The 27,228-nt window shown below is 51.8% G+C and overlaps 8 protein-coding genes across 8 annotated transcripts; 4 read left to right on the forward strand and 4 right to left on the reverse strand.

Annotated features, from left to right (window-relative positions):
- Positions 1 to 69: 69 nt before the first annotated feature.
- BU24DRAFT_487173 (uncharacterized protein) lies at positions 70 to 5,098 on the forward strand. Its single transcript, XM_033533434.1, has 3 exons — positions 70 to 196; positions 256 to 2,357; positions 3,481 to 5,098. The coding sequence occupies exons 1-3, from the start codon at positions 167 to 169 to the stop codon at positions 4,835 to 4,837; spliced, it is 3,489 nt and encodes a 1,162-aa protein (XP_033388927.1). The 5' UTR covers positions 70 to 166; the 3' UTR covers positions 4,838 to 5,098.
- Positions 5,099 to 5,469: 371 nt separating this feature from the next.
- BU24DRAFT_487174 (uncharacterized protein) lies at positions 5,470 to 6,801 on the reverse strand (the record flags this gene model as incomplete). The annotated part of the gene is made up of 1 exon (XM_033533435.1): positions 5,470 to 6,801. The coding sequence occupies one exon, from the start codon at positions 6,799 to 6,801 to the stop codon at positions 5,470 to 5,472; it is 1,332 nt and encodes a 443-aa protein (XP_033388928.1).
- Positions 6,802 to 7,148: 347 nt separating this feature from the next.
- Positions 7,149 to 8,958, reverse strand: BU24DRAFT_382532 (D-galacturonic acid reductase-like protein). The gene is made up of 5 exons (XM_033524773.1): positions 8,831 to 8,958; positions 8,420 to 8,582; positions 8,223 to 8,357; positions 7,510 to 8,164; positions 7,149 to 7,454 (listed from the first exon to the last, which is right to left on the reverse strand). The coding sequence occupies exons 1-5, from the start codon at positions 8,852 to 8,854 to the stop codon at positions 7,190 to 7,192; spliced, it is 1,242 nt and encodes a 413-aa protein (XP_033388929.1). The 5' UTR covers positions 8,855 to 8,958; the 3' UTR covers positions 7,149 to 7,189.
- Positions 8,959 to 10,200: 1,242 nt separating this feature from the next.
- BU24DRAFT_3503 (aldolase) lies at positions 10,201 to 11,589 on the forward strand. The gene has a single exon (XM_033523639.1). It carries the CDS (start codon positions 10,389 to 10,391, stop codon positions 11,376 to 11,378), a length of 990 nt encoding a protein of 329 aa, XP_033388930.1. The 5' UTR covers positions 10,201 to 10,388; the 3' UTR covers positions 11,379 to 11,589.
- Positions 11,590 to 12,264: 675 nt separating this feature from the next.
- On the reverse strand, positions 12,265 to 15,579 carry BU24DRAFT_416260 (uncharacterized protein). Its single transcript, XM_033526410.1, has 6 exons — positions 15,098 to 15,579; positions 14,992 to 15,041; positions 14,693 to 14,933; positions 12,867 to 14,635; positions 12,634 to 12,774; positions 12,265 to 12,579 (listed from the first exon to the last, which is right to left on the reverse strand). The coding sequence occupies exons 1-6, from the start codon at positions 15,237 to 15,239 to the stop codon at positions 12,439 to 12,441; spliced, it is 2,484 nt and encodes an 827-aa protein (XP_033388931.1). The 5' UTR covers positions 15,240 to 15,579; the 3' UTR covers positions 12,265 to 12,438.
- A 2,856-nt stretch (positions 15,580 to 18,435) lies between these two features.
- Positions 18,436 to 19,493, forward strand: BU24DRAFT_3587 (uncharacterized protein). The gene has a single exon (XM_033524005.1). The coding sequence runs from the start codon at positions 18,568 to 18,570 to the stop codon at positions 19,159 to 19,161; it is 594 nt and encodes a 197-aa protein (XP_033388932.1). The 5' UTR covers positions 18,436 to 18,567; the 3' UTR covers positions 19,162 to 19,493.
- BU24DRAFT_339596 (glutathione S-transferase) lies at positions 19,429 to 20,441 on the reverse strand (the record flags this gene model as incomplete). The annotated part of the gene is made up of 4 exons (XM_033523189.1): positions 19,429 to 19,826; positions 19,894 to 19,920; positions 20,007 to 20,263; positions 20,356 to 20,441. 4 exons carry the CDS (start codon positions 20,439 to 20,441, stop codon positions 19,429 to 19,431), a joined length of 768 nt encoding a protein of 255 aa, XP_033388933.1.
- Positions 20,442 to 23,874: 3,433 nt separating this feature from the next.
- Positions 23,875 to 27,036, forward strand: BU24DRAFT_361110 (phosphatases II). Its single transcript, XM_033524134.1, has 3 exons — positions 23,875 to 24,085; positions 24,136 to 24,624; positions 24,673 to 27,036. The coding sequence occupies exons 1-3, from the start codon at positions 24,062 to 24,064 to the stop codon at positions 26,590 to 26,592; spliced, it is 2,433 nt and encodes an 810-aa protein (XP_033388934.1). The 5' UTR covers positions 23,875 to 24,061; the 3' UTR covers positions 26,593 to 27,036.
- Positions 27,037 to 27,228: the final 192 nt, after the last annotated feature.

Raw genomic sequence — 27,228 nt, forward strand, 5'->3', positions numbered from 1 at the left:
CATTGTCCCCACTTCAATAAGCGATGACGATTTCGTCTTCGGGCAACACACTTGTTCAAGGAACCTACATCCTCGTCCCCCACAGACCACCACCAATCTCTTATCCACTTCAATATCTTGACAACTTCGCTCCATTGCTCTCTGTTCAATCGCTCTATCGCCCATCATGGCGCGCCGCTCGGCTCGGCTCTTGAAGGTATGTTGTCTAGATGAACTCACGCGTTGTTGACATGACCCGACTCACCGCTTCGCTAGCAACGCTCGCCAACTCCGGCAGACAACGTCGATGACAGTTGGCAGACAGCCTCGCCTGAACCCCAACGTCTCCCTTCAGTTCTCGAAAGCGAGGAGCCTGCCATGAAAACTCCCAAGAAGGCCGCGAAGAAGAATGTTGACGCGACGCCCGCCGCGACCCCAACAGTGGCGCCAGCTACGCCGCGATCTCATCTCCCCCAACCTACCAAAACCGCGACACCACTCAAAAACGCTTCTCCTCCAAAACCCTCCTTGTCTGTGATGGCTGCCCAGACTCCGACGAGCCGTATCAAGCCTGCGGGAGAGGAGATGCACCCAGCGCAACATCACGCGACGACCGCTAAGATGCTCGATGAGGCTCGCTGGCTGGGATTCCAAGCCATCCCTAGCACGGCACCACCAAAACAGTTGGGCGGCCTTGGAATAGGAAACACTACACCTTCGAGGACTCCAGCTCCAGCTGCTAACAAGACTCATGATATTGTTTCTTCTCCAGACTTTAGATTCAGGTTCAGGTCTCCCATCCCGGGATTGAGCCCTCAATCGAATCGCATTTTGAATGATGGCCGCGCCGCAAATAGCACGGCGACACCCGGACGCGCCATTTTTAAGGCCGACGAGTTTTCTGCTCCCGCCGATGTCTCTCCTCGCAAGCTGGCTGTGCCCAAGGGCAAATCGAACCGCTTTAGCGATGTGCATATGGCAAACTTTAAGAAAATGGACTCTATCGCCAATCACCCGTCTGCCTTTCGCGCTGATCCAAGCCGCTTCAAGCCCGTTGGTGCTTCGCTGAAGCGCTCTCCATCCAAGGCCGACTTGGACAAGGCGGATACGACTCCTACAACTAAGACGCCAAACAAGCTAAAGCGCACACAGTCAAAGATGGATATGAATGAACCTTCGGTCTCCCAGCCAGCCCTGAAATTGCAAAAGGCCACACCAATGCCGAAGCGTGTTCAGTCGAAGCCTGATGTAACCCCATCGACTACTAGGCTTCCCCAGTCCACTGTGAGATTTGTTCCGCCTGCACGAGATAGTCGCCCTTCCACTCGTGATGGCTCGGCTCCTACTCCAGTTCAAGATGGACCAACTGCCAAGCGAGTAAAGCGTGTCGAGACAGATGATGCTGCTTCAACCCGTCCGATTTCGCGAGATGGATCGACACCCTCCGGCATTCCTACTGCGAGCCGTCCCAAGCATTCCCGCTTTGGTCTGCCTCAAGCTGCCGCTAGGCTCATGACACCTACCAAGTCATCTATGGCACGATCTCAGAGTGCTAAGGCGATCAAGACCACCTCGATGATTCCATCATTGGCTCAGTCGCCCTCCGTGAAGAACCTCCTGTCCCCAATTAATATAGGCCAGACCATGAAAGACGGCTTCCGCAAGACAAGCAACTCTTTACAGCGTGTTCGATCAATCCTGCGCACCCCATCCCGCAAATTCTCGGACGATCCGTCGAAGATTGCTGCTGGCACACACGTAACCCCGCCAGCAGGACTTGATCTCCTCAAGGCACTTCCAAATGTGCCCAAGACTGCACCCATCCAAAAACATGTCAATTTCTCCACTAGCACTCTTGAGAGAGCTGCCCACGATGCATTGGGCAAATCCCCATCCCCAATGAAGTTCCGAGCTGGCTCTGAGATCCCCACAGGCGCTGTGCTTTACCCCAAGCTCACCAGTGTGGAGTATCCTGCTTTGCCCAATGAAGTAGACACTACGGTTGGTTCACCTTCCCGCCGACTCACATTCGGCGGCGCATCAGACAATACACCTGCTAAGTTCGATTTCAAATCCGACAAGAACATCGACTTCGGACCAGTCTCGGCTAGCACCATCCGCGTGGTGCGTAAGAGCGATGCGTCTTCCTTGACTGATGCAAAGAAGCGCAAGGCGGACTCATTGGAAGAGATCTCGGACAAGGAGAATAGTCGACCAACGGAGGATGAAGGACGAGGAGCGAAGAGGCTCAAAGCCAGCCCTATCAAACCGCCAAAGACCCCATCAACCCTCAATAAAACCCCTCGTCGTCTTCCAAAGAGTGCTGGAGGTATCAGCCAGTCGAGGCTCGCGTTCTTGGCCACGCCTAAGCGTGCGAAGTAAACGGCTTATTGAGCATGTGTCGCGCGCCAGGCATTCACGGGACTTCAAGACATGTTCGGAACTCAGTGTTGAACTGGCAGTATGCATATTGGTGTTGCCGATATGCTACATTCGCGATCGACGACTTAGACAATCAGCTCCATTGTGTCGTCACTTGATTCGACGCGTGAGGCGTGGTCAATTGCCGAGTAAGGGTATCCATGCTAACGACCTACCTAATGACCTTTCCTTTCTTTTCTTTTCCTCTTGTGCGATCTTTGGTCGGATTTCTTCAGTCACTGTTTCATATGGTCATTCCTTGGGCGATAATCATGGATGGAGTTAATCAATCTGGTGGGAGGAAAATTGGGTGTTTTCAGGAGTTCCATGCTGACGTTCTTGATACTTCTTCCATGTCAAGCATGAAGTTACCGAGACTGGGTCATGATTTTCACGAGATGTTTGTCTCTCTCTATACACTCTGTACAACTATAACGACTCGAAATAAATGTTCAATATCACTTAAGAAGGTCTCCATGCGTCGTCATTGTGGGAGTGACATCAAGGTGCAGCTCTAGCTCCCGCTGCAGGGATCAGTGAATTGGGAAGCGAACATCGTGATCAATACTTGGATAACTGGGAGCCAACGGAGCAATGCAGGGCTTCCGGACTTCACAACTATGCCGATCATATGACCGATTGACAGTCCTGGTGCATCGAGTTGCTTCATCCATTGACAGTGTGGTAGATTGAGGATGGTCATGAGGCATTGTTACACGCCAACATTCAAAGGCGATCTTCAACGGAGATATTGCGATTTTGAATTGGCATTTATACAAGTGTGGTAAATGCTAAAAACCCTACTGCGAGGAATGTCCAGTAACGTTAACTACTGTAGTCGATAAGAATTGATAATAGTAATAATCGCTGGTTGGAGGACGACCGGGATTTCTTCGGAGGAAAGACGTCAGACGCCGCAACGTTCCACAAGGGTAATCTTTCACTAACGACCTTCGAACTTCACACCTAACAGCTCTGCACCAACCTGCTACCCGGTTTTGTGGCATGCTTACGTTTTCTCTGTAAACATATTACCACCAAGCTTAAAGATCCTCCTTGTAAGGATCACTCACGTCTTAGGCCGTTCACCGTGGCGTCGTTCAATAATTTGATCGACGACTTAAAGAAGTCTTACCACTCTCTCAAAAATCACCCGCTACTTAGCTCCGAGTCCTCCCCACCAGGATATTCCAACGACGTACCGACAGACGCCTTTTCACAGATCTACCTCAAATTCCACGAATTACTTCACAATACCGGCAGCAAAGACATCACTGCATTCTTCACGAACCCTCGACTCAACGACCCCGCCTACCTCACCACCCTCGCTATCCTCCTCGCCGCAATCTTCACAACCATGTCGTGGTTCTCTCGCACAGGCGGCAACTGGGGCGGACGCTTCTCGCCCTTCGGCCGCTCAAATAACACTGGTGGAAACCAGGTCGGCGATGAAGACTTCTCCTACATAACGTCCGAAGACCTGGCGAATGCCACGGGCAAAGGCGGGCGTCACCGCGCCTCATCACGAGCAGCCGAGATCGTGGACTGGGACGATAAGGACCCAGACCGCAAGACCGACGTGCTCATCTTCAAGAACGGCCGCACCAACTATCCTACACATTTCGCTGTGCAGAGCATCCGGGACGGCAGCCTGAGGATCGGCGACGTGCGCGAGGCCGCGGCGAAGAAGATCGGAGTCAGCGACCCGAGCAGGATACGCATGTTCTTCAAGGGCAAGAACCTCAAGCACGACGAACGGACGGCGAGGGAAGAGGGCCTCCGCGGCGACGGCGCCGGCAGCGAGATCCTCTGCGTTATCGGCGAAGCAGGCACGGGGACCATGGCCCCAGGCTCCGAGGACACTGGCATGCCAGGCACTGCGCACCGCTCCTGGAGCGACGACGAAGACGAAGACGACACAGAAGACGCCAACGACTCGGGCGCAGGAGGCGGTCCGCAATCCGGCAAGAAGAAGCCCCGAAAGCGTGGCGGCAAGAAGAACAAGAAGAAAGGCGGCGCCTCGACGGGAACATCGACTCCAGGCCTGGGATACTCCAACGCCAGCTCCGCCAACGCCGAATTCCTGCCCATCCCCTCGCACATCGGAGGGGCCCCTCGATCCGGCTCCGCGCCTCCCCCCAGCCGCGCACCTCCAACGCCGCAGACCCCGATCGGCAAGCTCGACGCCATCGCTTCCAAGTTCCATACTGAGCTCGTGCCCTTGTGCGTCACGTTTTTGAATAACCCGCCTGAGGAGAAGGCGAAGAGGGAGTTCGAGCACAAGAAGCTGTCTGAGACCGTCCTCGCGCAGGTGCTGCTGAAGCTCGATGGCGTGGAGACGGAAGGTGACCCCGACGCTCGTGCTAAGAGGAAGGCGCTGGTCAAGGAGGTGCAAGGCATGCTGAACAGCCTAGACGAAGCTGTCAAGAAGGCGTAGAGCGGGACTTGCTTGTCGTGCCATCGTCATCACTGTTTACCTGGCTAGAACTGTTTTGTGTGTACAAAGTACGAGGAGAAGGAGACGAACAAAGGGGGAAACCGGGGAAGCGTTATGTGCATGTGTCGTATATGTGTTCTTTTTGCTAATCTCAACGAAGAAAGTGAGGGACTGATGAGGAGGTGGATTTGTTCGATCGATAGATTTGTATTGACGTACGTTGATGTGGACTTACTTGGAATATACGCAAGACGATTTGGGAAAAATTCTAATTCCACTCGCCCTTACGATAGCGAGCGAGATAGAATGAACGAAACTACCTCCAAAGCAAATCAATTACCCTCCCACTATGTGTGTGTGTATGTTCTTGTGCATTGTTCTACTCCACTCATCTTTTGTTCTCATCTCATTCTTCTTTGTCACTGATCTTTTTGTCAAGGGATGGTAGACAAACATCTCCCCTTTCTGATATGAATTGAACTAATTATCATTACCATATGCACAGCTGGACGATCTCCATATATCCATATATCAAATCCACATGCCAAACCCTCAACATCAATATCAACACCAGCATCCCAATATAAACAAAATCCGCGACCTCCCTAACTACCCACCAACACTCCATCCATCTACCCACCAACCCTCACCCCTTCCCCCTCAAGAAACCTCGAATACTCCCCCCACTCCCAACTCCCACACCGCTCAACCCTCTCCCTCATCTCCCTCAGCACCATCCCCCTAATCCTCCCCCTCGTCTCGATCGAATCCCAAAACGCGCCCCACCTCCCCGGGAACTCCCCATCCAAAAACGCCTCCACATCCAACACCTCTCCCCCCTTCTCCCCCTCAGCATGCTCGACGATCGCCCGGGCCAAAAACGCAGTCATACCCCACACAAACGGCCCACACGCCGACCTGCCGTCCTTCCTCGCCGCCGCGTTGTGTCGGGACTGGCTCGGCGAGGGCACCTGCTTCAACGACGTCGTCACCTTCGGCCTCGGCGGCCTCGGCTCCCCCCTCCGCCTCCTCCTCGTCTGCGTTGGGGGGGAGTAGGACAGCAATTTCTTGACGCCCGCGACGACGGCGAGGGACGCTTCGTGGTTCTGATTGTCCGTGCTCGGGTTCGGGCCGGTCAGGGAGTCGAAGGACAGGGCTTTGAGCGTCGTGTGGGTGCCTTCTGTGCTGCGGGTGATGTACAGGAGCGTCCAGTGTGTTCCGACTGGGTCTGCGCTGTCGGAGGTGGTGGCGAAGAAGCCGTCGCTGATGGGGAGAAAGATGTGGGTTGCGGGGGTGAGAGCGGCGAGCACGTGTTCGTAGCCTTTTATGTCCGAGGCGGGGTGCGAGGGTTGGCCGATGGTGTGGCAGTGTCGGGCGTACTCTGCGTTTGCGAGGAGGATGGAGTGGGTGGGGCAGGAGAGGAATTGCGAGAGGAGGTCTAGGGAGAGGGAGAGCGCGTCTTGGGTTAGCCAGCCGGCATAGCCTGTGGAGGTCATGGTGGTGTAGTCGGAGGGGGTGATGGAGGAGTTGGCGGTTTCGAGGATGAGGGTGGGAGGGGGGTTGGGGGAGGGGGTGATGGGTTGGAGGCAGGCGGAGGTGATGGGTGGGATGATGGGAGGTGCGGTTGGGGTTGGGTAGTGGTTGATTGCTTCGCAGGTGTTGGGGGAGGGTTTGAGGAAGTAGTCGATGGTGTATCGTCGTCCTGGGGTCTGGGGTGCTTTGGTGCCGGTGGCGGGGACACTGCTTGCGAGGAGGAATCCGTTGGCTGTGTGGCGAGGTTCATTGCCTTCTAGGGTGTCGATGGGATCTTCGATTTCGTGAACTGAATCCGTTCGGAGGTCATATATGGGATGGGAGTTTGAAGGCACTTGAGCAAGTTTGGGTCTTGCAATGTCATGATCGGTCATAGACTGGCGCTGGATTTTGTCAAGTTTGTAGGCGACGAGCTTTTGAAGGGGCTCCATATTGTAAGTGATTCGTAGATTGGTATTGGGGAGTCCTGTACTGTACGTAGAAGTAAAGGATGCCTGTTGAGCATCATCGAGATATGATATAATTATTGACGGAGGAAGAGGAGACTGTGTTCAAGGGCCATTTCTACTTTTGATATCGCAAGGGTATCGTTTGACAAAGAGTCAAATGCCAAAACGTCAAATGCCAAAACAAAGATCGATTGTCTTATTGTTAGAACAAAACGAATCAAACAACAAATCTGTCAAGCGAGCTTGTTGCGGCTTTGTCAATGTGATCGTAGATTGGGAAAATATAACATCAGATTTCGTCTAAATGGACGTATCGATATGTTGATGGTATTTGATCGTGAAATATACATAAATAGAATCGAGGTGCTTTTTACTTCAATGACCAAGTGCCGTTCTCTTGCTGGATCTCGATCGGCCGGTTCTCATCGAGAGATCTTCGGCCAGCCTCAAGGATGGCGGTGGTTGCGATGGTGTTCTTGAGTGTTGGCAGGGGGCGAGCGTCCAACTGCTCAAGTGTGACTTTGCCTTCATTCAAGTTGTTGACCGCGTCGATGAACTTCTCGAAGGAAATGTAGCCATAACCGATTTGGCCGGCAAAGTTGCCTTCCTCGTCTGGCGCATACTTCATGTAGAATCTGACACAATTGTTAGTACTCGCCAGGTCATTTCTCAGTTCAGTTCAAGACTTACGGGTTGTACCAGAGGAGACCGCCCTCGTCGTCAGTGACATCGTATCCACGCTTCGCTTGGTTCACACGGATCTCGCCCTTGCTGGCCATGTAGTGGAAGTACTGGTTCGAGTGCACACCAGCCTTCTGTGGTGCGGCCCAACCGGCTGTGTAGACACCAGTAGCTCGCTTTCCAGGCTCATCCTTCTTCACCCAGTCGACCAAAAGAGTAATGGTATCTTCAGTAGAAGGGTCGCATCCGAGATCTGTGGCAATTCCTCTGGCGCCGCTTGCGGTTACGCGCACGGGTTGATAGCCAGGGACCATAGACTCGTTGACGTCAATGTGATGGGAGTTGAGATAGTACGAGATATCGCTGTCAATTCCTGCCCACGCCTTGAATGTCTCCAATTGGGACTTAGGCTGGCTCATGTAGGAGTAGAAGTAATTGAAATCTCCGAGTTTTGTAGCGCGGAATCGGGCATCGGCGTATGCGGGATCGTAACGCTTGTGGTGCTCGATGTAGACGAAGACATTGTTCTTCTTCGCGACCTCGAGAAGCTTCTGGTGGTGTTCGAGGAGCTTGACCGCGGGCTTGGTGATCAGCACATGGATTCCCCGTTCGATGGCATAGAGCGCAATGGGATAGTGGGTGGTATCGGGCGTAAAGATTGTAACTTTGGCATGTCGTCAGCATCATGTGGGGGTTAAAAAGTCCTTTATGCAAGCACTCACTGGCACTGCCCTTGGGAAGCGCATCAATAGCCTCCTTGTATGACTCGGGGTCTCGCTTTCCCTCCTTTGGGAATTCCTCAAAAGAAACGTCGAGGCCGTTATATGCTTCGGAAATGTTCTTCTGGAGATGCTCGCCTACACAAGCAAGATTAGCTAACTGCTGTGACATAACAATATGTGCTCGGGTTAATGCTCACGGATAGCGGGGAATTTGTTGCCGGACACGCCCACCATTGACAAGTTGCCAACCTTGCCTCGTCTCCTTAAATCGAAGAGTGTCAATCCAACAACACCAACCTTCTTGTCAGATGTTGAGGCACCTCCTCCAACGAATCCTGTGGTGTACTCGCCCGTACCGACCTAGCAATTGCATGTCAACGGTGGAATTCAGTCTCGCGGTTTGTCATCCCAAGAACGGATGCGGTGTGAGAGCTGCAGATTCCCATATGCAAGGGATTAAAGAGCGGAGAACATGACAGAGCCTATCATACATGAAGTCCAAGAAGCACAAGGCGTACAGTGTGTGACGTGGAAAAAGCAATGCAGGATCATGACGACCCCAGAAGCTATGGAAAGGTCATTGGAGCGGGGCAGAGAGCTGCACATACCATCAATACCGAAACGGGAGCCATGGCTGCTATGATTCAGGTTCCTTTTTTTTTCACGTAGATCTATATCGTAAAGCTGCAGCTTAGAACACTCAATCAGGAGATTGAAAGAGTGCGAAAAGGCAATGATGTGAGAGCGTGTGGGAGCTGAGCTTGTCTTGTTGATGGTGTCTATAGCTATTCGTCGGCTGTCGGTGTTTGAAATGTTGTTATCGATAGCGGATGAAGATCGGCAAAACTCGTCGGCGTCTGAAAGTGGGAGAGAGGGGCACGAGGGGAAAGAAGAGGGGGAGGAGAAGATGAAGATGAGGATGAGGATAACGATGAGGAGAAAATGGAATCTTTTGAGAGAGGAATCGGAAGAAAGGGATCAGTCAAATGTCATCAATATTCTACAACAATAACAAATATGTACGGTACATGATCATGTATACGACACTACAACAACCATTTGCCCAGTAGTACAGGGGCGGTAGTAGACGGGAAAACTTCATTGCGGTTGCATGCGCCTCATGTGCCTGGAAAAACTCTAGACCCTCCACACCAATTGATACCAATTATTGTAGGGATTCACTAGCAGTAAATTTAGTTGCCATGAACGCCGTTCGATCATGTGGAGGGGTGGGAGGGAGCGGAGGGGTATGAAGTTTGCTCGCTCACAATTTTACCGGCCGAAACCATCATTTACGACTGTTCTTGTCTTCCCCAGGGCCAAGACCAGACAACCTGCCACGCCTGCTTAACTCAACCCCAGTCACCCCACGCTACGTTCATTGGTACTCGTAACTACCTACTTACCTTTAGATGTCGCTGATTGGCGGGAAATATTTATCCCGTCCAACTCCACACCCAGAGGTTCAAACGTTCCGGGGGTAGCTATGCCTGTCTATGCCTGCCTGTCTGTCGCTACATGTCCGACATTCCACCATCCCACCACACACATACACATACACATACACATACACATACATGCATGGCTTGTCATCCCATGAGATGCTCGATGCACGATGCGCGATGTTTTTAGTCAATCCCACTCTCCACCCCAAGAGTTTCCCCAAGAGCCAGACAGATGAGACATGTCAAAAAGGCCGCAACAGGTCCCGCCTTTCGCGCAGTTATCCGCCGAACTCGCTAGCTAACAGCCATTCGGCCCTCGACCTCGCCCGCAAGCCGGACTTCTGACCCTGTGTCCCTCTCCTCTAGCTTTCTTTTTTGTCAAACTATGCTCTTCTTTGGCGAATGATAGCTCTCTCCACTCGTCATCTTGACAATTCCGAATATGCCTGCACTTGTACCGTACGGAAAACACTTTCTGGAGTCTGGAGGTGGTGGGATGTTCTTTTGGGCTGCGGACTAGTTCACTGCCCTACCTACTTTGCGTCAATTGCCATCCGTCTCGCCCTATATTAAAACACCCACCGAGCTCCCAAACTTGCCGGTTTCTCTCTCGCTGTTGCAACTCCCTTTTCCTCTCCTCAGGTGTCTCTCACGATTCCCCTCATCTCTTGTATTGTCTCTGCTCACTGAAAAACCTTCGTTAAACAACCCATTTTCCAGCATGACTGCTACAAACGGACATTCGAATGGCGCCAACGGCTCCGCCGAGCGCACACCTCTTCGACCGGGCATCTACTCGCCGACCATGACCTTTTTCGACCCTGACACAGAAGAGTTGGACATTGCCTCAATCAAGAAGCATGCTGTACGCCTCGCCGAGGCCGGTCTCGTTGGTCTCGTGACCATGGGTTCCAATGGTGAAGCCGTCCATCTTTCCCGCAGTGAGAAAACTGCCGTCACACGAGCAACACGCGAGGCGTTGGACGAGGCCGGATACAAGAACGTACCAGTGATCGTGGGAGCTTCCGAGCATGGCATCAAACTCACAATTGAGCTTTGCAAGGAGTCCGCCGCTGCTGGAGGAGAATACGTCCTCTTGGTGCCCCCCAGCTACTACCGCTATGCCATTGATGAGGAGGCCATTGTGGAATACTTCACCAAGGTCGCGGACGGCTCGCCTCTACCCGTGATCTTGTACAACTACCCAGGTGCCGTTGCTGGCATTGACATGGACAGCGACCTCATCATCAAGCTCGCCAAGCACCCCAACATCGTCGGAACCAAGTTCACCTGTGGAAACACTGGAAAGCTCACAAGAGTGGCACTGGCGACAAACGCCGTCACTACCACGAGCACGGGAAGTGGATACATGGCTTTCGGTGGCATGGCTGATTTCACGGCTCAGACCGCAGCCAGCGGCGGGTCCGGCATTATTGCTGGCGGTGCCAACGTCGCTCCTAAGGTTTGCGTCAAGGTCTGGAACCTGTGGGCAGAGGGCAAGTATGATGAATCTCTTGCGCTCCAGAAGGTCTTGAGCAAGGGCGACTGGGTCCTTACCAAGGCTGCCATTCCAGGTACCAAATCTGCCATTCAGTCCTACTTCGGTTATGGTGGATACCCCCGCCGGCCGCTGAAGAGGCTACCGCAGGAGAAGGTCACTGCGGTTGCAGAGGGCATTCGGGAACTCATGGATGTCGAGAAAAGTCTATAATGGTATCATGATTTTGATTTGCGTTTCTCTTTGTTTTTCCATTAGGTACCTAGGTAGGTATAGCTGCACGACCGACCTCCTCAGGTCAGGCACTCATTGCCGACGCTGCGTCCAGTTCTGCCAGATAGCATTCGTACCCGTGAGGGTTTCATTGTAAATAACGAGTATTCGAAATGAATAATAGACATGTCCCTCTTTCCTTCAACACCAACAACAATCGGCCGTGCATCGTGACCATATAATACGAGGCATGGGGCCCCACACATGCCGCGCTGGAGGCCTTCTAGGTAAGTTATCATCGGATGTAATTCCTGGTCGGATACGCTAGAAGCCTCCTTCGTCTCTCAGACCCTTGTATGAGGACTAGGGAGGAGGACGTGAACCGAGCAATGCTTGGCCGATTCCCCAATATCAGTATAACTTCCCCCCAATGTTTACCGCAAGTTATACCGTTCTCCACCCTACTCTGAAGTCGAGGTGATCACGGCAGTGCTTCGTACATCACTCGTATTTATTGTTCTCTTCGCTGAAACTGCCCACGCGCATTTTCCGTTGCATAGCCGGTGGTGTTCATTCCCAATCTGGTAATCACGTGCGTTTAATGCCCGGTGGTATTATCAAGGCAGTGACATCCCACACTTTGAAACTTGGATTTCCTCCCTTTCTTTCATATCTTACCTTCTTATCTCTTCATTCAGTCTCTGTCAGACAGCACTTCTCTCGTGCTACCGAGGCTTTTACCGCCGAAAACCTTCACTTCTGCCGCCTCCCATAACCGGAAATCTATCAACACAGAATGCTCTGATGTGTTTGGACATTTCTAGCAGGTGTATGTGAGCACTTAAGCATGGTGGGACCCATACCTGGGCATAATGCAAGTATTTGCCGGTGTGATAATGTGTTCGTGGTATTAAACTATGCAGATATTCCCTTTCCCCCGACATGCCATGCAACCCGAAAGTCCAGCCCACGCTCCATCGCTTCGCCAAAATCCCAAAAAAATCAATGTAAGGCTTGCTATAATACATTCATACATCCATCATCCCTTCGTCAGATCTTTTCAAATTGCAATACCGTTGCCCAAGCTCGTCCAACGATACAAAGAGAGCACCTCTCGCCGCTTTGCAGGAGTCATCTCCCGAGAGTGAGCGTGGCCTTTGATCTGTGAGAGCGTGGAAATCATTATCTTGCGGAAATTTCGCTAATGAAATGTTAGTTCTGACTGCATTTCCATAGCGACCTGGCCAAGACCTACCTGGTACTCGGTGTTCAATGTCACCACAGCCGCCTCGTGAGCTCGGACAATGGTTTCACAAGCCTTTATGACTCGCTCGTTGGTATCCGTCGACAATTTGTCCGCCAGTAAGAGAAGGATCAAGCTTCCTTGAAGAAGATACTGCAAAAGCACAAGTCAGCAACTTACTACGATGACGAGAGGCGTGTTTCTGGACCCCAGAAACACCCGGCACACATCGGAGGAGAACTTACCATTCCGAACAAGTACGGCATGAAAGAAAGATCCGGATCTAGCTCGAGGATCTCTTCCACGGCATGAGCAGCGGAAATCGCATTTGATGTCGCCTTCAAGAAAGACTGCGAACATATCCATGGATTGTTGTCGTCCAGGAGTGATACCGGATCCCATTTACCATGTGTCAATATATGGAGGACATGCATGATATGTGTCGCATACGCCGCTACCTTTCTCGTCTGATGTATCCATTCACCTCGAACTTGATCGGACGCTCCACTCATACTATTACCGGCATCGTCATTTGGAGATCCACAACCATATTGAAGCTTGAACTCCTCAAGACTGTATGCGTATCTTTCGAGTTGGAGTGTGATCTCGGATTCCTGTAGATCCCAACTTGATGTCCGCCGCTGACCAAATCGGGGATGGTTCTTCTGTGCGTTGAGGTCGACGATATCGCCAAGGATTGTCATGAGGGGCAGGAAAAAGCCGAATACATCGTGGGAAGTACATTGTAAGCTGAGTCCCTTCCTTCGCGGTGTGGACGTTCCTGTGAAAAATTCGCCGGCTTGCCATATTGTGTCCGGAACAGGTTGGTACAGCTCTTCGCATTCGTTGTCTAGCATTGCTAGAGGTCGGTTATAGCAAAGTCCCAAATGTCTGTCGATCATATACAGAAGCCACCACAGCCTTCGACGCTCCTCCTTCATCTCCTCGATGATCGCGGCCGCCGGTGTTCCTACCGGGACTTGTGATGTCGGATTGGATCCATCCGTCATGCCAATGTCTTGCTCCGTGCCGTCTTGTGCCTTTGGATCGCGATCTCTGGGATCAGAGGATATCTCTCGACCTAATTTCATCTCTCTTGCCAGGCTCCATCCAGCGTGGAACCAACGAAGCGACGCCGCCTTGTATTCGCTTGCAGAGGTCACCAAACCGAGATTAAAATATGTCGCAACATCATCGAGACTGCTAGTGGGTGGCATCCCGACATCTGATCGCCCTTCATATCGTCCCATTACCCTGTCCACGCCGAATGCGTCGTGTGGGGCAGGACTGACCATGCCACCCGATCCCTGAGTAAATCCGGAGGTCCCAGATGGTGTATGCACAAGAGGTTTCAACAGCTCGACCGTGAGTTTCCATAGCTTTTGGCAAATGATACCCCGTGCGGATGGCGACGCGGTCAGATAACTAGCTTCGGCCGTTTGTGCGGCGATCCAGAGCATACTGGCCAGCAAAGCTGGACTGCATTTCCTCGGTTTGTGTTGTCGCAAGAACGAGCGTTTTCGAAAAACCGAGGCTAAGATGTACGGCGAGACTGGTTCCATAAATACTGAGGAGGAGCTCTGGAAGTAATACTCCAGGAGCTCACACGCCATTGGCACAGACAGAACATTGCCAAGGTGAGGCAATAAAGGTTTTAAGACCGGATATCTACACGTTGCGCTGCCGCTGCCGCTGCCACCATGGTGCGAAGAATTGACGCTCACTCCGGATTGTGGTGAGCCTGTATCGCCTGATCCGTAACTGTGGGGAGATGTCTGTCGAACATTGGCGAAGTGCATAGGATAACCCATGTTTCCAAAATCCGGAGGCATCGTAGTAACTGGAGTACCGTTTTCTGGAACCAAATGCATCTCATGCATGGCGAACATTAGTTCTTCGTTGCGCGGGATGCCAACGTGCATGTGTTGCTGTTGTGGCATTCCGTGCATCTCGCCACCCAAGAGGAGCGGATCGATCATCATATTATTATTGACTGGAGGATTAAAAGTGGTACCTTTGATCACTTAATGAGCGGACAAATTTTTTTAACGATTGATGGAGTCAAACTGACCTGCAGCAAGGTTCTGCCACTCTGGGGACGATACGTTGTGTGCCTCGACTTTGCCGCTGGGAAAATGTTGCGCAATCGGCGTAGATTCCGTGGGCGACCAAATTTCTTCATCCATTTCAGTCATCAACTCACCCCTATCGTAATGACCACCAGTTTGGATGGATAGGCCATTTTCATCTTGAAGAGAGCCCTGGCCGATCTGTGCAGCCTCTTCTCTTTGCTTCTGAATATGGCGGGGGACCTGCAGAACTGTGAGTACCGAAGAATTGTGGGATTTAGGGTCGTGCGGAGTAACAAACCTTGCCCCTCCTTTTCTTCTCTCTGTTGTACTGGCACACATATTCGAGTTCTTTCACGATATTAGTACGACGGCCGTCGTAGCATGAAGACAACATAGTCACATACCGATACATCGCGAGCAGGGCGCCTGGCCGTTGCATCTCGTCCTCATGCGGTGGCAATGATCGCAGGCTCTGCTGACCCTCCTTTTCACGGGGGCAGAAGCTTTTCGTTCGGGTCTATTCATATCAACCGCGGAAGAGTCCATGGTGGAAACGTCAAAACGGTAGAATTGTCACGATTGGAAGTAAGAGATGAAGCCGTCTGGGGAAAAGTCTGGGACAGTCATGAGATACTTGGGGTTAAGCACAGATGATGTGGGCCTCACACCGCACTTAGACCTGCCGAGGAACAACGTCCGAGAGAATCATTCCCTGGTCAAATAGGCCGTTACCAGGGTCAGGAATCTGTGGCTTGAAGCTTCCATGCGTCCACGAGGAACTTCGAGAAGCGAGATCATCAGTGAGAGCAATATCAAAATGCGCCATCATTTAATTCAGCCATGGAGGATTGGCTTGACGATCTGGGGGGTCGGAACGGGGGGGTAGTTACAGCGGTACTTGCAGCACCTGGTCGCTGGGAGGGAGACGGCCAACTCTCTCTTGCGGGGAATATAACCACTTTAGCCGATTAACCGGAAGACTGTGAATGGCCCGCAGAGGCTACAAGAGGCACGCAGAGGCTACCACAGGGGCGACCGGTTAAATTGAGTAACAGTCCACGACGGTCTCCCCCGCAAAAAGGGCTAGCACACCTCCATCACCTTGACCTTTTCAGCATAGTGTTCACCACCACCGCCGTACACCCTACCTCACCTCAACGCTCGCCGCCTCATATACACATTACAATCCTCACAATATTCCATGTTTATGGCTTGCATCGCCTGACCGTCTCTCTAATTCCCAATTAGAGAGCTGTCGGTCGGTGCAAGCAATCAACTTAGGAGGTGCCTCCGAAAACCCCTTAAAAGGATATCCAGTTTGTGGCAAGCCAGCAGGCCTGTGAGTGCATAGCGGTCCTCTTCTATAGACCTATCTCCTTTCCTCCGGAACACTCAGGACGTCTGCTCAGCACTGAGCAGTAAGGCAATTGCTTGGCTAATGCAATTTTCATTGATTATTGGAGCTGTGCCATCTGGCCCCGTTAACGCCTTGCCAAAGTAGCATACGGGTGACGATCAACCGAATTGCAGGGGGCTCAAAAAGGCATACGAAGTGAAGCACAATGCAGATGATGAAACGAGTGACCAAACAATACGTCTCTTTTGCTTTTGAATGCATCTACTGAAACCACGGTGAATAACTCGCCTGCGAAGCTATTCGACGCCTGCATATCGAATACAACAAAGACCAGGTTCCCCAGAGCCTAGCTGTGGTCCATGTGCAGACCCGACTTTAGTTTCAGGCCGTTGATCACGGCATCATCACACTGGCCGTTCTATGTACCTACATGCCAGCGACTTCTCATGGAGCATAACGGCCGCTCAATAGGTCAGCACTTGTATCTAATAACTTGTTATGCCATTACGGAGTACTACGCACGCACTCTTCTCAGAACGCTTAGTAGCATCAAAATTGTTCTTCCTGCAGTAGTTCCTAGTCGTTTAGGCATGATATGCCACTCGACAGTTACACCAAGGTGCAGATTGGATGGTATTGTCCAGATATTGCGTTTCTTGGGTACGCTCTTCTCCTAATCCATAATGGCTTGCCTATAAGTCGTTCCGAATATACACACCTGGTATATGGTCACGATCGTGCCCCTGTCTCGGAAAGGATCCGTGAGCTCTAGCTTTCGAACAGCTTTCCTCCCGCCTCAAGCAAAAGGCCGATGTTCCATGGCGACCGCAATCGACAAATCCCAAATGCAGAGAAGCAAATGTGTTGGCCATGGCGATCTTCTTGATACATATGCAAGTACCAGAAACTACGCCTCTCGAAGTCCGGTGATGATGATAATGGTGAAGATGACGACGGTAAGTTGCATATTTGTGTTTCCTCTTCATATGCCTTCACGGCCCGTAGATTGAAGACCTCTCAGGCACGAATCCAAAATCGGTCAGAGAGACGTCAAATTATCCCCAAACCCGCCATACTGCTGGGCAGCAGAGCGACGAGAACACGCGCACGTATACCGGCAGAAGTCTCCACATTCACATGCATTAGGGAAACACAACGGCTGCTCCTGCCATGCAGGGCCATGTTAGGCTTGCATTGGCTCAATTATGGTAGTTCTGACTTCCAATCCACATGGCTCGAAACCTCTGTGTGACCACAACAGGGAAAATCGCATACTATTCCTAGAGGATACCTGGGATTTGTAGGCCTCAATCGCAGATTCATAGCGACACCAGGTAGAGATCTCACTGCACCCACAATCTCTCAGTGTCTTTTTGCCTGAATTCGAAGCCCGATACCCTTGTGCTGATCACTCGCTCGCATCCCCCGCAATGACTAGGGTGCATCTTTTCCGGTCCATACTTTCTTTTTCTTTTTTTCCTTTTAATTTTGGCAATCGCATGCGGTGGCGCACCAAGGCCTTCTGGAATGTAGCAATCGATTCTTTCTCTTGAGGGCATAGAAAGTCGTTCTTTCTATGCTGCCATGGGGTGCCGAATGACCCGTACGTGCACCACTTGGCGGACGGTGAGGATTATGATGCATCAGATAGGCGTACATTCTGTTTAATTGAGATATCCTGACCCCGAGCCCACAGCCTTTGCATAGATGGTCTCATATTACAACGCTACTATAGCTGAGTTGTCGTTACTCTGGGTTGAGTTAGGACCACCTTGTGAGGCGACACAGGCTTAGCGAGAGACATATATTCGTCTCCTACGTATATCACTCCACTCCTTTATAGCATTCGAAGTCACCTAGGCCGCACCAGTTTGCGAGTCTGGTATAGCTTGCTGAAAGCGCCTCCTGGGTGTGAGAAGGCCAATTTCCTGGTTTTCGCCCATTCCATTCCGCGGCGGACCTGACACCGGACAGCGCCGCCTTGGTTGAAATAGAGTTCAAAGTGCCACTATCGTGCGACTTGGACACCTATAGTACGGGACGTTAAGTTATAGCGGTCATGCCTTTTCGAGAAGTGCGGCGCGAAAGGAAAACGGACAGATGTGCGTATTGGCATGCAGGTAATCAAGTGCTTAATCCAATCGTTTCGAAGACGACGAAAGGAGCGACTCGATGCATTTCCCAACTACATCGAGCTAGTAGCGCCGTTGGAGGCTTTTTGAACTGCATTGAGCCTCGCAAGGGAAGACGATAGCGAGAAGGAGCGTGAACGGCTCGCCGTTTCCCGGCTATAAGCGTGAGCTACGCGATGCATGGCTTGGGGTAATTCCCCGTGGGGCTTTACACGCCATTCTCTTTTTCTCTTTCTCAAAAGGTAAGTAGGTATATGTGTCTGGACGGAAGCCTGGTTACGGGTTAGCTGGGCAGTTCGCAATTCTGACGTTCGTATTTCTCGAGGTTTTTTTTGCGCGTTGATTGAGTGATTGCACATCTCCGACCGGAAATGGAGGACCTTGCATGAGGCGATTACGAATTAGAGCGATAACACGGGGCATTAAGGCTGCAAGTCTCGGTGTAGAGAAGTTGAAGGGCAGTGACGAGTGGTCGAGAAGCTTGCAGGTACATGCATTCCTGGGGGCGAGGCACTTCCATAGTCAACGACCTACAGGCATCGTACGCTGGCCTGCTGGTCAGTATGGAGAAGTCCAGAGAGAACGCAACGAAAATCTGGTAATCGTTGCCCGAATCTCAACATCCAGCGGGAACTTGGCACTTGGAATACGGTCTTGTCTTCGTGCTTGTCACCGGGAACGCTTGGTTGTTTTCTGTCGTAACCCGGGAATTCTAACTAGTGAGCAGAAAAGACCGTTTGCTAACCCGGGAGCTAACGGTGGTAGATCTGGGGTTTTGGTTGATCTGGGGGGGATCACTAACTACAGCCCTTGCGCGTATGTACTTACCCGTGGGCTCCACATTTCTCCACCATTTCTGCTGTCTCTCTGTATGTACCTCTGTGGGGCGGACTACATAGTTCGTAGTGACAGAGCAGAGCTAGACAAATTGAATTGGGTGGTGGGGTTTCTTTCCTTTTCTTTTCCTTTTACCTATTAGGTAAGGGGACGTTGCTCTCCGGTCTCAAGAAAGCCATGAACGAGAGGTTTGAATTTGTTCATGACTGGGAGATCAGGTCTAGATAACGATTCCCTACAATCTGCATGATGTTCAGAATGGCAAACATAGACAAATGAGATGGATCAACAGCAATCACGCCAATTCGATCTACAGATCCTCCCCTTCACCCCCTCTTCAAGACAGACAGAATAATGACGAGGCTCTTCCCCAGGAGGGCCCTCAGTGGTGTCAGGACTGGACATCAACTCACTTCTCAAGCTTCTTAGCATCATCCTTCATCCCCTGCTGAACCCACCTCCTGCTCTCCTCCGCCTTCTCCTCCAACTTCTTCTTGTCCTTCATCAACTCCTTGATCGTATGCGGATCAGGCACATGCCTCCCCTTCTCCACGCCCTCCCTCGCCGCCATCCTCTCCTCCCATGCCTTGACGGCCGGAAACTCCTCGATGTCGACGCCCGCCCAGCCAGCCGCGGCGATCCACCCCCAGTGCGCGATGTCGGCGATGGTCGCCTTGTCACCCACGAGGTAGGGGGATCCGGTCGTGCTGAGGTGCGTGTCGAGCACCGAGTAGAGGCGGCGTGTCTCGTTGGTGTACCGCGTCTTCGCGTAGGGGATTTCCTCGGGGGCGTAGCGCGTGAAGTGGTCTGGAGGGAGTCGTTAGTCGGTCGTCACTGATTGATGCTTTCTGGGGGTTTTTGTGTATGTACGTACTAGCTTGTCCCTGCATCGGTCCCACACCTATTCAATCAATCAAATTCATCAGCATTCGTTCATACATCCTCGATCACATGACCTCCTCCCCCGAGTCCGATGCAACTACATACCAGCGTTCTGGAAAAATAGCCAATTCGTCATCTCAACGTACTCCCTGGTGCCCGGCGGGTAGCTGATCTTGTACTCGGTGTCGTACCGGGAGACGAGGTACTGCATGATGGATCCCGACTCGAAGACGTTGATGGTCTTGCCGTCCGAGAAGGTGTCGGTCAGGGCGGGGATGCGGCCGTTAGGGTTGATGGCGAGGAACCATGGCTCCTTTTGCGTGTTCTTGGAGAATTCGATTTTGTGGACTTTGTAGGGGAGGCTGTGAGGGGCTGTGTGTTAGTTGGGGGGTTGTGTTGTTATTGGGGGTGGCTGTAGGGGGGAAGAGAGGGAGGGAAGGGGAGGGGGGGGTACCCGAGTTCTTCGAGGGTTATGGAGATTTTGATGCCGTTGGGTGTTTGGGTGGTGTAGAGGGTGATGTCGGGGGTTGGGGAGGCCATGGTTTGGTTGTATTGTACTGTGTGGGATAGATTTCAACAATTTGTTCTTGGTTTTATAGATTTTGGAGAAGAGGGATTGGAAGTGGAATTGGTTTATATCGAACTGGTTTTTGTCACCTCCCCCACCGAAGCTTTTATAGCTATAGCTTAGCTGCGTCGCTCGGGGTTTGGTGAGGGGCAAGGCAGCTAGCTCGATGACGAAGAGGGAAGTTTGCTTAGAAATAGGTACGGAACGGGGAATTCTCTTGTTTATTGCACTGTTGGGATTCGGGTTTGGAAAATGGTATATGTGCATTCTAATACTATTCTTTTTTGCTTGGATGTGTTGGTATATCGGACGATGTTTTTCAGATCGTGAATTGGTAAGCATCTTAGGAGTTGGTAGCTATACGAGAGGATGTTCTTATGCTGTGGCAGCTGTATGGACTACTCGAGACTGGGGAAGACCGACTTGAAATTTGAACGCTGGATTGGTTGATCATGTAAGGGGTTTGAGCATGATTCTACTTAACAGCTCGTGTAGCGGGCTTGTAAGTCGAATAATGATGAAAATTATGAATTAGAATCATCGATCTTTTGGTTCATTCTAACGGACTACACACTGACAGTACAGAGTAAAGTCGAGTGTCACTAGAATTGCGGAGTGCAGGCGCGCTGTTCGTTTTAAGTTTAGCGCGCCAAGGAATTGCGCGCGACAGCTTTTCCTGACAGGTAAAGGTAAAGTCCGCCACCTCCTCCTCTCCTTCGCAACTTGTCACCACCACCGTCGCATCTTGTCACCAAACAAGATCATTTGCTGACCAGAGTAGTCAATCAGTTTCGTCGCCGTAAACATGGCCTGGCGCAATCAAGGCATCACCGGTTCCAACAATATCCCTCTCGGCAATCGTCGTCGCTTCGGCGGAGACGATGAGGCTGATGGATACAATCCTGCCGCTCCGTCAAACGGCTTGTCTGACTTGAAGCGCGGTCGTAGCCCGACTCGAGGTAAGTCTTTCACTCCGTCTACCCTCTATGGTTGGCAACTGTCTAACAAAGAACTTCTACAGCTGAGTCGAATGGTGGACCGAAGCCGCCGCGCAAGAAGCGCAACCGCTGGGGCGATGCGAGTGAGAACAAGGCTGCTGGTCTCATGGGACTGCCCACGGCCATCTATTCCAATATGACCATCGAACAACTTGACGCGTACACCTTGCATCTGCGTATCGAAGAGATCACCCAGAAGTTGAAGATCAATGACGTGGTTCCCGCTGATGGCGAAAGGTACGCACTCTCCCTCGAATCTTCTTCTCAAGTCCACTACTAACATTTACCTCTAGATCCCCCTCCCCACCGCCCCAATATGACAACTTCGGACGCCGTGTCAACACGCGCGAGTTCCGTTACCGCAAGCGTCTCGAAGACGAACGCCATAAGCTTGTAGAGAAGGCCATGAAGACCTTGCCCAACTATCACCCGCCTGCCGACTACAGGAGGCCTACTAAGACACAGGAGAAGGTCTATGTGCCAGTCAATGACTACCCGGAGATTAACTTCAGTATGATACTAACCCCTCTAACCCCTTGTTTTTTGCTTATCAATCCTTCCCACGTTGTTGCCTCTACCTTTGACCAGGCATGCTCAGACCAGGCCTCTGGATGTCACATTTCATTGTCGCAGGTCTGCAGTACAGCTATGTCACTAACCCTGAAATACCTTACCGCTCCATTTGCCCTTACATTTTGATCACTTTCACTAACTGCAGGTTCTTCCTACTAACAGTTGGCCTCCTCATTGGTCCCCGTGGAAACACCCTGAAGAAGATGGAGACAGAATCCGGCGCCAAAATCGCCATCCGTGGAAAAGGCTCTGTCAAGGAGGGCAAAGGACGATCTGACGCTGCTCACACTAGCAACCAAGAAGAGGATTTGCACTGTCTCATCATGGCCGACACTGAAGAGAAGGTCAACAAGGCAAAGAAGCTCATCCACAACGTCATTGAAACTGTAAGCTACATCCCTCTCTTGAAATATTTTGACCTCGCTGACTTTCCATATCAGGCCGCTTCCATCCCTGAAGGCCAGAACGAGCTCAAGCGCAACCAGCTTCGTGAGCTTGCCGCACTTAACGGTACCCTCCGAGACGATGAGAACCAGGCCTGCCAGAACTGCGGAGAGATCGGTCACCGCAAGTACGACTGCCCTCAACGCCAGAACTACACTGCCAGCATCATTTGCCGTGTCTGTGGACAGGCTGGCCATATGGCTCGCGATTGTCCCGAGCGCAAGCGTGGCCAAGACTGGCGCAACGATGATCGCGGCGGATTCAACAATAACAACAACAACCGCAACCAGGGCAGAATCGGCGGTGGAGATGAGATCGACAACTTCTTGTCTGAAGTTGGTGGTGCAGGTGGTCGTCCTCAGCAAGCTCTCGAGTACAACAACAATAACAACAACGGTGGCGCCGATGGCTATGGTGGTGGTGGGCATGAAGAGCCGCGCACCCTCAAGCCGTGGGAGCGTGGTCCAACTGGCGGCTCCGCTCCTTGGGCTCGCAACAACCGTGATGACCGTGATGGTGGATCGTCAAACGCACCTCCTCCTTGGGCCAGTGCTGGAGCTGGAGCTGGAGCTGGACCTGGTGCCGGATCTGGTACCGGTGCCGGTGCCGGTGCTGGTTACGGTGGCACTGGTTATAATGCTGCTCCTTGGGCTGCCCCTGCTGCCGCCGCTCCTGGTGCTGAACAGTATGGCTATAATGCCTATGGATACGGAGCTGCTGCCCCTGGTGCTCCCGGTGCTCCTGGCGCTGGCTCATATCCTGCTCCAGGATACGAGTCCGCACCTCCACCTCCTGGTCTCGGAGCCCTCTTCCAATATGGCACTGCTGGCAATGCTGGTAGCCCACCTCCTCCTCCGCCTCCTCCGCCTGGCAGTGCTCCACCGCCGCCTCCTCCCAGCGATGTTCCTCCCCCTCCCCCTCCCCCTCCGGCTTAGTGGATTCTTCTCGCTACTGGTCCCCTTGGCCATTCGACATCAGCTAACTGACCTCTGCGTAAAACCTTTGTGTCGTGTGCTTTTCTTCGGATCCTCCCCTTTTCCTTTATTTCCTTACTGGCTCCCTGTCTAGTTATGTCCCATGCTCTCAAACTCACACCTAACCCATTAACCTCTGCTATTGCACGTGAACAGCCGACGACAAATTGGAATGCGGTCTAGCACGTGTGTTTCAGGGACAGATAACTTGGGACAATAACAGCTAAAAGTGTAGCGTGTACATATAGTTCTCCAATAATCATTTCTGCTATGAGACACTTCAACTGGGACCTAGTGAACCGTGGTGATGGTGTTCGTTTCCAATATCTTGTTTTTGGATCATAGGGCTGAGTGCCAAGGATCACATTCCGTCTGTGCTTTCCTAACTTGCACGGACTAACTATGACGGTGGCAGGCGAGCAATTCCCTTCCACGCTGAGCATGCAAACCATACTTCTACTGCCCTCGTGAGCTTGTTCCTAGCTCTAGCCAGCGCTTCACAGGGATTTGGTCTCTGTGAATTCTACCTCGACCTCCTCCCGCGCTCGTGGGCCCAACGACAACCCCGCACTGTTCCTCGTCACCTCTCACAGACAACTCACAATGGAGAAGATACGCATAAGCAAGGTGGACATGTCTGTAGAACTGTTAGGCTGCACATTTCTGATTTTATTTAGGTGGAAGATGTCACTATGTGGCGGAGGGGCACCCGCTTCGAGGGAAACCTGCACCTCATGCCTCACCACATAGTGTTCAACTACCTGCCTCCCCCACCTCCGGACGCTCCGCCCTCTACCAAACCACCGCGACCTCGAGAAGTATGGATCACATATCCTATGATTTCACACTGCGTACTCCGACCGTCCCCTCCCGCTTCTCACCAGAGCCCATCCATCCGCATACGGTGTCGAGACTTCACGTTCTTTGCTTTCCACTTCCTAGACGACAAGAGAGCGCGCGATGTTTACGATAGTATAAGAGGACTTTCGTGCAAGATTGGGCGTCTGGATCGCCTCCTAGCATTTTCATACGTGCCGAAGCCTCCGGAAGACAAGTTCAATGGTTGGGAGATATACGATGCTCGGCGGGAGTGGAAGCGATTAGGCATCAGCCCCAAAGATTCAGAGAAGGGATGGAGAATCTCCGAGATCAACAAGGACTACAAGGTTTGTACACCATAAGAGGGATCGCATACTCGTCTAACCCAGTCAAAGTACTCCAAAACCTACCCTGAACTCCTGGTCGTACCTACCAAAATCTCGGATAACGTCCTCAATTATGCTGGCAACTATCGCTCCCGAGCACGCATACCAGTCCTCGTATACCGACATCCCATCAATAACTGCTCGATAACGCGGAGTTCCCAGCCGCAGCCAGGCATCCAAGGCAAACGCAATCCGCAGGACGAAAAGCTGGTAGCGGCCATTTGGGCGACCAACCAAGGGTGGAAAACATCAGGCCCCGGTACACCGAACCCAGCAGGATCTAGCCCAGATTCGAGTGTCGTGAACATCAACGAAGCGAGTACTTACAGTTCTTTTATTGGGGTCAACGACGGCGAGAATGAGAATGCGGAGCAGAAGCTCACGGATGATCTTACTGAGTCGTCGGAAGATGTGAGCGATCTTCCAAAGGTCTACGGAGCACAGCAACAGAACTTTATTGTCGATGCCAGACCCACTCTTAACGCTATGGCGATGCAGACTGTTGGCCTGGGGTCCGAGCAGATGAAGTACTATCCCAACGCAGAGAAAGCCTACTTGGGCATCGACAATATTCACGTTATGCGAAAATCTCTTCAGACTGTCATCGATGCTTTGAAGGATACAGATATTACCTCTTTGCCACCAAATCGATCGTTACTCAACAAGAGTGGATGGATTAGGCATATTGATAACATCATGAGGGGTACTCGTCTGATTGCTCACACCGTTGGCGTGATGCACTCGCATGTTTTAATTCATTGTTCGGACGGCTGGGACCGGACAAGTCAGCTCAGTGCGCTCAGTCAGATCTGTCTTGATCCATACTATCGGACGTTGGAGGGATTCATCGTGCTGGTAGAGAAAGACTGGCTTTCGTTCGGTCATATGTTCCGCCACCGCTCTGGTTTCTTGGGCAGTGAGAAGTGGTTCGACATTGAGAACGAACGTGTGGAGCGTGATTTGGGCGGCGGCGGTAATGCCTTCGAGAACGCACTTCGCGGCGCCAAAGGTCTCTTCAATCGTCACAACGAGTCGAGTGAATCACTGACTCAGACAACGGAGACTAATGGCGGCGAAATGCAGCCAGTCTCAGATGTCGCACCATCGGACGGAACTCCCAAACCTCCAACCGTCATTGGAACGGCAGAGGAACATCGGATCACAAAAGTAAACGAACTGTCACCTGTCTTCCACCAGTTCCTGGATGCGACGTACCAGCTCATGTATCAGTACCCGACGCGCTTCGAATTCAATGAACGCTTCCTCCGTCGCCTACTATACCATCTCTATTCCTGCCAGTACGGCACCTTCCTGTTTGACAATGAGAAAGAGCGTGTAGAGGCACGTGCTGCCCAGAGGACCCGTAGTGTCTGGGATTACTTCCTCTGCCGCAAACAGGAATTCATCAACCCCAAATACGACGCCATAGTCGACGACAGCGTGCGGGGCAAAGAGCGTATGATCTTCCCTCAGGATGGCAAGACCAGATGGTGGGCTGAAGTCTTTGGGTGTAAAGATGAGGATATGAATACTCCATACGGACCTCAGCCGATGTATGGTGGTACTCCTGCATTAACACCACAAACAAGCAATGTCAGCTCTCCCCCCAATGGTCGAATCACACCGGTACGATCCGGCACTAGCACGCCACTGCCGCCAGAACAAGATCCAATCGTCACGGGCACAGAAACTGCAGATCAAGCCACGGGTGCAGGCACAACTATGCGTGCGCCTTCGAACATCTTGCCCTCGGCTGCAGAATGGAGCCAGAGCCTGGGTAGCAATATGAGCCAAGCAGGCCAGACCCTCGCAGCTGGAATCGCCAAACTAGGAGTCAAGGAAACCAGCAGGGGAGTCAGTCCCGGCAGGAGTGCGAGCAAGAGTCCTGCAGAGAATGTCCAGAAGGAGATCGAGGTTGAGATGCAATGATGCTTTCTCGGAGATGACAGCAACTTGGTGCATTGCTGCGCTGGGTTCTTGTTTGTTCCCACATTGATGATGTGTTTACGAGCCTTTTTTCTTGTTTGTGTTTGTTACATATGGCATTTTGATACCCGCATGGGTTATGTCTTGCATGGGTTCGGATGGCATTGTTATCTATCTAGCTTATGATGTCGAATGAACTAGTGGATGTCTTGTTACGGGAAACCTGAGTTTCTTTCGAATGCGTGTTTTATTTGATTGTGAAGCTGAACTTGCCACAAGGCATACATGATACAGCTCTGTTTACTGTCACTGAAGGTTCAGCGATGAAAGTTCGGTAGCGACGTGCGGTCGTCACTTTCAGGGACTTTTTTGCTAGAGAAGGAGGACATGCCTCGAAATCCTTCTGGTGTGGGCGCCGAATTCAAGACATAGCCACGCGAATAACTGCCCGATAAGTTTCCGACGTAATTGCTCCGTACATACTGTGATGTATGGTAAATGAGTCTGAAGTTACAATCACCAGAGAAAATCGAATAAGCCACTCAGATCAGTAGACAGTAATGTTGTTCTTGCATTAGACTTCTGTTCGAGGGTGAGCAAAGTAGACTAATAATGACTCATTTGTGGCTTGTACCAATC

The sequence above is a fragment of the Aaosphaeria arxii genome, assembly GCF_010015735.1.
Source record: "Aaosphaeria arxii CBS 175.79 unplaced genomic scaffold BU24scaffold_1, whole genome shotgun sequence".
Taxonomy (NCBI): Eukaryota; Fungi; Ascomycota; class Dothideomycetes; order Pleosporales; genus Aaosphaeria; species Aaosphaeria arxii.